The sequence below is a fragment of the Echinops telfairi genome, unplaced genomic scaffold (assembly GCF_000313985.2).
Source record: "Echinops telfairi isolate 266 unplaced genomic scaffold, ASM31398v2 ScPeMD7_7;HRSCAF=31, whole genome shotgun sequence".
NCBI lineage: Eukaryota > Metazoa > Chordata > Mammalia > Afrosoricida > Tenrecidae > Echinops > Echinops telfairi.
Genome location: NW_022103904.1, coordinates 24,397,097 through 24,408,876, shown reverse-complemented (window position 1 = coordinate 24,408,876; position 11,780 = coordinate 24,397,097). Strand labels below are relative to the sequence as shown.

The 11,780-nt window shown below is 50.3% G+C and overlaps 1 protein-coding gene across 1 annotated transcript in view; it reads left to right on the top strand.

Moving 5' to 3' along the window:
* Nucleotides 1-11,780, top strand: part of TM6SF1 (transmembrane 6 superfamily member 1) — a 31,049-nt gene that overhangs the window by 14,537 nt on the left and 4,732 nt on the right. Inside the window, exons 5-8 of the mRNA XM_004708085.2 lie at nt 131-252; nt 2,631-2,735; nt 7,721-7,813; nt 7,997-8,116. Coding sequence (XP_004708142.1) covers nt 131-252; nt 2,631-2,735; nt 7,721-7,813; nt 7,997-8,116 — 440 coding nt within the window. The remainder of the gene's footprint in view (nt 1-130; nt 253-2,630; nt 2,736-7,720; nt 7,814-7,996; nt 8,117-11,780) is intronic.

The window sequence follows — 11,780 nt, the reverse complement described above, 5'->3', positions numbered from 1 at the left end:
AGAAAATGGTTTAAAAAACGGATTTCAGGAGACTGCTGGGAGACGGGGGAGGTACCCTCAGGGCTGCTTGCGTGTCGATGTGCTTTTTGGTAAACTCCTGACCTTCTCTTTCCTTCTCTCTCTCCAACAGGGAAATATGGAACACGAGTTTGCCCAGCTGTCATCTTAAGCGTACCGTACACCTGTCTTCCTGTCTGGGCTGCTTTCAGAATCTATAATCAGCCACCGGAAAATTACAATTTTCCCTCAAAGGTGATCTCATTAAAACTTCCCTGTTACCTGCCTGTAAACTCCCGAGGCCGCGTCAGCTCCATCGGCCCCTGGACTGAACCCTGCCTCAGTGGCCTGGCCCTTGTGCCACTGTGTTGACAAGCTCCCTTCTTCTGACCCAGGATAGTCTGTGTCATTGTGAACACACCTGCCTCTACTGGTCTGTCCATGGTTTTTGGAACTTCCTGCCCCAGTGGTTGGCGTGGAGACTCAGATTCTGCAGTAGGGTGTTGAGGAAAGGCCGGAGTGTACACTCTGCCTGGAGTTGTTCATGGCTTGGGTGTTGGGCAACTCTGCTCGCCTTTCACCGATGAATCACTTCTACCTGTGCATTCGCTGCCCCAAGTGGAGGCTGGAGGGAGAGCACCTGTCCAGGGAGCCCTCAGAGGGTGGAGACTCAGGACAAGTTCACTTCTGTTAACAAAAGTTTACAGTGGACGTAACTGAAATGTTTTCATTTACAAAGCCGTCCACAGTTCGATACCTGTTTTATACAATCAGGTTGGTATCAGCAAACTGTCTACCCAGGGCTTTTGCGGGTAGTTAAAAAGAGAAAAAAAATTCAAGTAGCCCCCAGGTTACAGAGAGATCTATTGCTCAGGAGGTCTTTAAGTGGAGTTTGCCCTTAAGTCGGACCATCATATGCCTTTGGCCCTCGTTTGGCCGCACTGCAGTGTTTCCCTGTCCCGCCCCCCAACCCCCCACCGGGGGAGCCCAGGAGCCACCCAAGGCGCTGCAAAGCGGTGCGTACCATTTATCCTGGATCATGAGCCACCGCAGGAGAAAGATGGGACTTCCTGCTCTGGTAAACTGAGTCTCGAAACCCACAGGGCCAGTTCTGCCCTGCCCTGTAGGGTCAATATGAGTTGGCATTGACTGGATGGCAGTGAGTCTGGGTGTTTTGTTTGTTTGTTTATGGGCTATAAACAAGCATTTTTAATGGTCAGGGTGAGTGCTGAGTAATTTTTTACCCTTTTTTCTAAAAAAGGGGCAGTAGGCCAAATAACGTTGGGAACCTATGCCCGAGTGCTTTAGGGTGGTCCAGTGGTGAAAGCCAACCGCAAGCTTGGCTTGGAACCAGCAGCCCCCGTGGCAGGAGAGAGATGTGGCAGTCAGCCCTTTAACAGCCTCAGAAACCCTACGGGGCAGCTTTTTGCTGCCCTAGAGGGTACTCGCTTCACAGCCAGGGGTTCACTTCAAGAAAAGTGGAGGGGATTGGGAATAGAATTTCTTGTGAGAAGCGGTTGGTTCACTAGTTTCAGGCACAGGCCAAACTTCCAAAAGCCCCAATCTCCTTGCCATCAAGTCAGTGCCGGCTCACAGTGACCCCTTGTGGGTTTCCGAGACTGTAACCGTTTACTGGAGTAGAAAGCCCAGTCTTTCGCTCACGGAGCTGTGGTTGTTTTGAACTGCCGACCATGCAGATCATAGCCCAATGTTTACCTACTACACCACCAGGGCTCCTACCATTAAAGGACAAGTATGAGTTGTCCATAAGCTGAGCGTCCATAACCCTGAGACTTACTGTATACCCCTGGCATAGAACCTGGCTCCGCTGCTTTTGAAGGTTCCGTACAGTGTGTCCGTCTGGTATCCTTTTCATAAGACACATAAAACTATTACTTTTTTAATAAAAAAAAAAACCAAAACCAAACAGTGACAGCCAGCTGAAACGGACAGTTTTCGTATACTACTGACAAAAACATTCATTTAGAATCACTTTGCAAATCAGTTCGGCAACATCAACCTTAGCAAGTTCAGTCCTTGAACTCCTAGGGCCTTATCCCGAGGGAGGATCGTCAGAGGGATTTGTGTGGCGTGCTCCATCATCACGTGGGGTGTGACCTCAAACACGGCGCCGCACTGTCCAACAGTGGGAGAAGAGCCAGAGAGAGGAGAGGGCTTCCAGTGGGTAGCACACTGTGCAGTTACTTATCTTTCACTTTCAATGACACAGAAAGGTGCTTCTAACAGCAAGAGATGTTAAGTGCACAAAGCACAAATCCAAAATTGCATATACATTAAGTCCTAACTTTATGCACAACAACTAATATATAGAGGAAAGAGATCAGAAAAGCATGCCAATTGCTAATCGGAGCGTGGCAGGTATATGGCTTCCTTTTATTCTCTCAAATGAATGTGTTCTTTATACTCAAATAACCACGGACGTGTTCTTCCAAGAAGGCAGCGTAAAATCGGACAGGGAGGCACCCGTGTGGCATGAGGGCAACGGAAGTGACTTTTCCTCAGATTCTCTCATCCCGTCCCCAGGGATTGACATCGGGGCAGTTTATATTACATCCACAGTCAGTCGTCCTGGGCACCGAGGGCCTGCTCTTTAGCGACACACTCTCTTTTAGGTCGTCCGAGAAGCCCAAGCTAAGGACCTGCTGAGAAGACCTCTTGATTTAATCCTGATCACGTGCCTCCTCCTAGCAACTGGATTTTGCTTGTTTAGAGGTTTGGTAAGCACAACAGCTCAAAATAACATTAACTTCTCTTTTCCGTCTATGAAGGCTTTGAAGTAGAAGAAAAACAGAAGTCTCTACATGTTGGTTTTGTTTTTTAATTGGGCTTCCTAGCACACTAAGAAATAGCCCTGTGTCAGAGCCCAGAGCTCGGGGGACCTGCTTCCTGAGGCTGCACCCCTCCCCCACCAGACTGCCACTCCCAAGGGGGAGGGTGTGCCCTGGATGACGTCATGCATTCCACCCACAAGTATCCTCCTCTCCTTATTTTGGAGTTGCTGGTTGGCATGGAAGGAGCCCGGTGGGATTGTGGGTTACTGGTCAGGCTTTGGACTGCAAGGTTGGTGGGTTGAGCCCACCAGTGGTTCTGTGGGCTTTCTCCTCCCATAAAGACTTACAGCTCCAGAAACCCAGAGCCAGTTCTGCTCTATCGTACAGGGTTGGTGTAAGTGGGAATTGACTTGGTGGAAGTGCGTTTGGTTTGGGTTTTGCGTGGCACAAATGGTTAAATCTGGGCTTCTATCCAAAAAATGGGAGGCTGGAGCCTCCCTAGAGGGCCCCTGGGAGAAAGGTCTGGTGATTGATCTTCACAGAAAGGTCACAGCCCATGGAGAGAGTCTCCTCTGTCCACATGGGGTCATCATGAATTGAACGGAAAATGGTCCGACAGCACCTGCTACCCGCACCATGTGCCTGATGGCGTGCTTGGGGGATGTGGATGGTTAATGACTGAGCTGTGACTCTAGTCCCCCTGGAGGTGATCTGGTGGCCTGCTTCCCAAAGCTCCGCTGTGGTCAAGTATGGAGCCCAGGCCAACTCGGACACACAAGGGCCCATGCACTGCAATCCACTCAACAGCGAGCTTTCAGGAGCATGGAGTCTCAGTCAGTCCTTTCCTCTGATGTCTCCGACTGGGGTGTCTTTCATCAAAGCTACAAGGGTTGTACTCTACAACCCCAGGGAAGCTGTGCGAGTACGCATCTCGGCACTCTCAGGCCTAGGGTGGAGGTGATTGAGGAAGGGGTGTGATGAAGAATTCACATGTGAACAAAGCCATGGTGACACAAGAGGACAGAGTGGAACTGCCCCTGTGGGTTTCTGAGGCTGTCAACCTGGATGGGAGTAGAAAGCGCCAACTTTGTCCCACGGAACCACTGGTGGGTCCCAACTGCTAGCCTTGCGTCAGCAGCCCCACGTGGAGCCCTGCATGCCACCAGGGCTCCTTGAACCCACCTAGAAGTGGGGTCACTGACTTCCCGGATGGTGAAATGAATCACAAATAAGGACCAGACTCAATCTGTGGGTTGATGTACCTGATAGATGACATTAAGAACATGTGGGCATTTTGCTTTTTACTTTTTCTCTTTTTCTTTAAATCATTTTATTGGGGGCTCATACAACTCTTATCACAATCCATACTTACACCCATTGTGTCAAGCACATTTGTACATTCGTTACCCTCATCATTATCAAAATATACTTTTAAATCATTTTATTGGGGGCTCGTACAATTCTTATCACAATCCATCCATCCATCGTGTCAAGCACATTTGTACATTTGTTGCCATCATTATTCTCAAAACATTTGCTTTCTACTTGAGCTCAATATCAGCTCCTCATTTTCCCCCCTCCCCCCCTCCCCCCTCCCTCATGAACCCTTCATAATTCATAAATTATTATTGTTTTGTCATATCTTACAACTTTTTCTCTTTTTCAATAGTATAGTATAAAAGTCAATGCAAAGGCCCCAGTTAATAGCTGGGTGGCCGTGCAAAAGTTACTTCACCTCGTTGTCTACCATTTCCTCCCCTGTAGAAGAGCCCGGGTGGCGTGATGCTTACCAGTGGGGCTGCTAACAGCTGGTCAGCAGTTGGACCCCACCAGCCGCTCCTTGGGAGACAGAGGGAGCGTTCTGCTTCTGTAAGGCCCTAGTCTCGGGAACCCGCGGGGCGGCTGTACCGCGCTCGAGGCTTGCTGAGTTGGAATCGACTCATGGCGGCCCGCTTCATTTGGTTTTGCATTTTGTCCCCTGCAAGACAACAGTGGCTGCGTTATAGGATCGCTTCGAAGATAAATGCGCTAGTAGAGGGCACTTAGGAGACACTTAGTAGAGGGCCTTACACTAGTAAGTGCTTAGTAGGTGAGCGCTACGACCCTTTTGTGGATCGGGGGTCCTAGACAATGACCCCAATTCCTGATTTATTCTGTTGAAATACAGTGGAGCGGCTTGGCTTCTGCGGTCTGTTATACTCAGTCTCGATGGCACGTCCTAGCGGCTCTGAGCCGTAGGCACTGCCTGATCGTGGGGAGTGAGGAGGCAAGTGAAGGCTGAGGGAGCTGGCTCATTGTTTGGGGGCCCTTGAGTGGCGAGGAGCCCCACTGGTGTCGTGGGCTAGGAGTGGGGCTGCTACCCACAGGCCGGCGATCCAAAGCCACTAGCAACTGCCTGGGCTGAGGCTTCCTGCTTCTGTAAAGATCCCAGCCTGGAGACCCGCAGGGGCCAGTCTACCCGGTCCTATCGGGTCACAAGGAGTCAGGATCAAGTCGATGGCAGGGAGTGCACTAGGAGGGCCTATGTGACTGGCCAAGTTCAGAGTTGTCTCCATGTGCGGACCGCCCGCTGCTGCTGGAGGAGACCCAGTGGGGTGAGGGCACAGGCAAGGGAAGGCAGGCCCGGCCTTTGCTCAAGACCACAGGACCCAAGAAGCAGTGCTTTGGCTAGTTTGCTGCAGTCCTCAAAGTTGAAGATTTTGGGGCTTTGAACTGGTTCATTCCAGAGGTAGATGGTGTTGGGCTGTCAACTGCAGGGTCAGCAGTTCGAAACCACAAGCAGCCCTGTAGGAGAAATAGCAGGGATTCCTACCCCTGCAGGGTTAGAGTCAGGGAAACTCACAGGGTCAGTTTTCCCTGGCCCCAGGGCCGCTGTGAGTCGCAATCGCCACCCACTCAACAGCAGGGAGGTTTCTTACAGAGCAGGTCCATTTCCCACTCAACGTGCATTGTGCTTCATTGATGGCACCCATCACAGTGTACCACTGCCTCCCTTCCTCCCCCTTTCGTTACCCGCCTGCCTCCTGAGCTTTGTCCTTGTGCAAAGCTGCCCCTTTGACCTCAAATGGTTGATTTTTCTAAGGAGTGTGTACCTCCTGATGGCCGGTGTTCATCTGATGGGCCTGTTTGTGGTGGCTGAACAAGCAGGGGGGAAGTTCAGTGCCAGACTGGAACGGTGACTAAGGGTCATGGTGTGGGGGTTCCACCAGTCTCTATCAGAGCAGTCAGCCTGGTGTTTTTTAATTGATTTTGTTTCACATTTCTTCCACTCTGTTCAGGGTAGTTGGTTGTGGTAGCCGGGCACCATCTAGTTCTGGTCTCGGGGTTGCGGAGTATAGGTTTGTGTGTGTCTGTCGGACTAGTTGTTTCCATGCATCTTTGGTTTGTTTCGTGCTCTTTGCTGTGGCCCCGGGGAGACTCATCACTGCACCTGAGATGGCTGCTCACAGGCTTTTAAGACCTCGGTTGCTACTCTCCAGAGTGGGCTGTAGAACACTGTCTTTGTGGTTCATGTGATGCCAACAGTGTCTCGGAAAGCCACGGAGGGGTGGGGGTGGGGAGGAAGGGGGTTTGTTATGAGTCAGCAATGGCTCGATGGCATGAGAGTTGAGAGCCCCTCGGCCCAGCGACTTGTTCCCTCAAGGAGTTTGGTTATGGCTAAGAAGTTTGCATAACTCTGCCCCTGCGTGCTCTCCTGGATTCATGGCTAAATTTGCAGCACAGGTAAATAGCATATATGTCGATATGTTCTCTGTCAAACCTCTGTGCATTCCTGACTACAGACCCCTTCTCACAAGCACCTTTTCACAAGGTGCCAGGTGGTTCCTTTAGATCTCCAGAATAGCCTGGGGGATCTTGCTAAAAAAAACAAAAACAAAAAAACGTCATCCCTGATGAGTAGTTAAAACTACAACAGACAAGTGATTTTGCCTCACCCCGCCCACACCGTCCCAAGAAGCCCAGGTGTTGGTATCTATAGGTGCTCGAGCACCCACGTGCTTCCTAGGGAGGGGCTGTCACCGACCCGATGGCCTGTGTGTTGGGGCCTTTCTTACCAGCCCTGCCATTGGCCTGTGCTCATGTATGTCATCTAGCTGGGACCTGTGTGTCCTGAGGGGAGCAGTGGTGCCCGAGGAGGGGGAGGGGACTCAGATGTGCCAGAGATGCCCCACCTGTCCCGGGACCCAAGGTCTACTCCATGTGACTAAACCCGTTCTGCTCTCTTTCAAAGCTGACCCGGGAGGTGGCTTCTCAAATCACTGCCCTTAAAGGTCACAGAGCTGTGAGCCTCTGGAGAGAGGGGCGGGAAGCCAGTGTTTGAATCTTGCAGTCCTGTAAGCAGGGTTTGGTGTAGAGATGGACTTCCGTCCTGTAGCGAGCACTGCCAGTCTGCCCGAGCTGCTCCCAGGAAGGCAGACCCTGCCTGGGCGCCCTCCCTCCCTCCCTGCTGCCTCTGAGTCTGTGCGGACAGGACAGGGTAGAACAGCCCCTGTGGGGTTCCCAGACTGCAGCTGTGTACGGCAGTCCTGTTGGCGCGGCTGGTGGTTTTGAACTAGATGGTTAATGAGAGGGGGCAAAGAAAGACATCTGTATCACGAAATTTACACGTAGAAACTATGCTTTACTATGTATGCTCTCAACAAAATAAAATGAGGAAAATCTTCCCTCTTCAAAAACAAAACCCCTAAGCTCACTGGGTATTTGAAAGGCGCACAAGAATCAAGTGTTGATTTCCATTCCTGCACCTCCCCTGGCTCCTGCTTCTACAGGTCAGAGTATGTCGTCCCTCCCTCATTCTCAGAAGAGGCTCTGCAGTTGCACTGTGTATGTTAAACGCAGCTTGGGACTAACTGGGGCACGTGTTGCTTTATGGGCACATGTAAGAACCAGATGTGATTGTAGCTTTCTAACGAATTCATTTCTGTTCTCAGATCGCTTTGGAGTGCCCGGCTGAGCTGTGCCGACTATATACCCAATTTCAAGAGCCCTACCTAAAGGATCCTACTGCTTACCCTAAAATTCAGGTCAAGTACTTAGGAAGCCTTAAGGTTTTTCTAAAGAAAATAAAAATTCAATGGGGGAAAACACGTGGTCCTTATAGAAAATAGGAAATACCGATTTCAAGAAGGAAACATCATTTCGGGTTGTTTTGAGTCAGGCCCATCCATCATTTGCTGACGGTGGGATCGCTTCTCTGCTCCACACAGATGCTGGTGTATATGTTCTACTCTGTCCCTTACTTTGTGACGGCGCTGTACGCCTTGGTGGTTCCTGGATGCTCCTGGATGCCCGATGCCACCCTGATCCATGCTGGAGGGCTTGCTCAGGTAATAGGAACTGTGTGTGGATCAGCCTTGCTGGGATCTGTGTAAACCATCTCTCCTTGGAGCTGTGCCGTGCTGTGCTGGCCAGCCAGCTCTGCCTTCTAGGATACACACAACTGCCCCATGGGGTTTCTTTCCTCAGCTGGAATCTTCAAGAGGGGAGCTCACCAGGTCTTTGCAGCTGCAGGTGAGGGTGGGTGGGGAAGGGACACTCAAACTATCAGGCTTTGGGTTAGCCACTGAGCATGTAAACCACGCTGCCATCAGGGCTCCTCATTTTAGGCCCCAAAGCCAATTTGCTGCCATCGAGTCCTGACACATAATGACCCTATAATAGGGTCTCTAAGACTGTACATCTTTATGGCAACAGACAACCTACTCTTTCTGCTGAGGAACCAGCTGGTGGGTTTGAACCAGCAACCTTGAAATTAGCAGCTCAAAGCAAGGGCTCCTTATTTTAAGACGCGAAATAGTTATTAAACATTGCCACCCCCCATGCCTACTGATCTTTATAGTGCACAAGATATTTCTGCACGTTTTATTAAAGCCACACAGTAACTTGTATTTCGTACGATTCAGTAACCCCACCTCCTTAGTTCTGAGCCGTCATTTGTCCCGTTCCGCCACCACTAGCGTATTTTGGGCCCTCACTATCTTCCTTCAGGCCAGGCAGGTGATACGAAGTATTCCCCAACCTCTTTGTGTCAGGCGAGGCCCGGGATTGGTGGCAGGAACAAACAAAGATTTACCTCTTGTTCAGGCAGAGGCCCTGTGGGAGATTTTCAGGGGTCAGACCCAGCACCGACCCGACTGCAATCGGGGCTGGTCCATGCGCGCTTCCTTTGTGCCCCAGAAGGGGCAGTGGGTGGTGCGCACAGAGCATTATCTACGCCACAGCCTTTTCCCACTCGTTTGACAGATGAGGAAGTTGGGGCTCAGGGCAGCTTACTGCCCAATCTCGCCTAACTTGTAGATGATAGGTTTCTGAAATCCCATCGGACTCCAAGTCCATGATCGGCACCGCTCATGCACACGGCTAGCCATGGCAGTCCGACAGTAGGGAGGAAGCCTACGTACATACAGGAAGCCTACGTACTATTGGGAGGTGGGGCAGGAATGGACTGTTGGCGAACCGTTGGGCGGTGGCTGGCCTCCGCATGCTGAGCGCACTTTCTTAGGCTGAGCCTCTCCAGGGAAGTCCGCGGAGGCGGCGCACCTAGGTGTGGGAATGAACAGATTGGGGGACATGGTAAGCTTTGCCTTTTCTCTTGTCCTGCTTCTGGTGTTTGTCTCCTGTGTCCTTTAGGCCAGTGGCCCTCATACTCACTCCACTCTTACTGTGTCCCTTTTTCAGGGACACGTTTGCTCAAGGTTCAGGCTTGGGGCAGTCTTAGCTTGGAGGAGACAGGTATGTGTACCCATAGCAGTACGACTACTGCCAGACTCCACCTTCTGGGGGGTGCTGAGCTTGCAGGTGGGCACGTGTGACTCCAGCTGGGAGGTTCTGGGCAGGCAGTGTGGACTGCAGGGCAACGGAGCATACAAGTGGCTGCTTCGAGCAGGCTCCAGGCCTTGTAGAACCCCTTGGACTACCTCATGTCCCGGGTTGACCAGGCACACCGAAGCCCCTTGTGCTGGTGCGTGAGTGCCCAGACTAAGGATGACAGAGAACCTGGGCCTCCCAGAGGATGGTGCTCCCCGCCCAGCGGGTGGAGAGTGGCGTATTCAGAGTTCTGTTTCTGATATGCCCATAACTCATGGCTGGACTTTAATCTTTATCAATTTATCGTGTTTAGCTGATGGAAAAGTTAGAAATCATTTTGCAACAAACCAGTGCATGCCGTCAATCAGAATGTTGAATTTTTCTATTTACCAAATTCTTGTTTATGAAGAGACTTCTCTTCAGAGGGCACGTGACACGCTCCGCATTACCTTGAACCATGACCCTTACTTGTTAAAACTGCTGTGTTCCAAATACAGGCGTATGCCTGGACAATCCCACTAATGTCTATAAAAACCTGCTTCCCCCCAAAGACCCAGAGAACTGAGAGCCAACGCAATTTAATGAGACAGAGTGTGCACGCGCACGAGAGAAAACAAAACCCCTGAAAAACGCAATGAGTGCAAATTACCTGGAAACACGTTGGGGGCCTCCGGACCACATAGGAGTTGGCCAATCGTCTGCCTTCAGAAATCAAAACATCAGTCGAAACTGAGGACGGGATAAAATGAGGCTCTGTTTTCTTCCAGGTTTCCACTGGGGACGCTCAACATTCACAACCCAAGTCTTCTCGTCCCAAAGGGACAGAGTGACTTGAAAAAAATGCTGCGGGCGTAGGCCCGCTTCATAGCATGTTCTATCAACCGAAGGCTTTCCTTTGCTACACTTTGCATTACTGAACGTTTAAACAAAAGCCACAAGCAAACCCTAGAGCCAATGTGGTGATAAGCCCGGGCTCTAGCAGCAGACTATTTGAATCCCAGCTTGCCACAGATTCAAAGGATGCTCCCGGGGCCTTTGCCTCACGGATGCTCCCTCTCCTCTTCTGTAAGCTGCGATCAAGTCCATGGTGCCTTTCTCCTAGTGCTGCTGCGAGCGTGGAATGAATTTGTGTATGTGAAGGGCCTGGCCCAAAGCCGCTCTGCAACCTTTTGTTGCTGCTAATATTGTTATTACTGGAGGCCTATGATGGGGTAGCCCCCAAACCCGGATTTTTTTGGTCAAAGCTAAGTATTTAAAATTTTTTTACAAAACCATATCACCTTCAAAGTACTCTCCATTACACTTAATACATTTGTCAAATCTGTGATTCCATTTTTGAAACATTTTTCAGCTCATCTGTTAGAGTGGCTGACAGCACCTCCCTCGTTTTTATCTTCACCTCCTCTTATGTTGTCAAATCGTTGTCCTTTCATGTCCCTCCTCATTTGGGAAACAGAAAAGTTTCAGGGAGCAAGGTCAGGTGAGTAAGGTGCCTGGGGCAAGAGAAGCATGCTGTTTTGTTTTGCCCCAAATTGGCACACTGAAATAGGTGCGTGAGCAGGTGCATTATTGTGGTGGCAAAACCAGTCCCCCATCTGCCACAAATCAGGCCCTTTTTTGCCCCCCAGTTACACAATCTTTTCAGAACGTCTAAATAGAAAGTTTGATGAACAGTCTGACCTGGTGGAAGGAACTCAAAATGCACTGCGAGTCGACCTTTGCATCTGTTTGGGAAATTGACACACATCCAGAACGAGGTTTGCCATCAAAAGACATTTCACCCTTTTTGAAATGAGAAAACCACTTGAGTTTTCCTATAGTGCTGTCCTTGTAAGCTGTGTTCAACAGCACAACAGTTCCTGTGGCATTTTTCCCAAGCAGGAAATGAAATTTCACAGCTGCATGCTATTCTCTTAAACTGGCCATTACAAAAAAATGAGTGAAACTGATTTTACAAAAAAATTCACTGTGACCAGAATCTTCCCAGGCGGCACCACTAGGTACACCGACTCAGAGTAAGTTGCTAGATGCTCACCTAGAGGGAAAAATGCATACTACGAAAGCTCTGCTTGGCCCAGCGCAATTCCTTTGTGTGTGTGTGTGTGTGTGTGTGTGTGCAGGGGGCGGTACCCCTCATATGATTCCCACTTAACAGTCTGGAAAAGAAGTAGCTACATTTCTCCA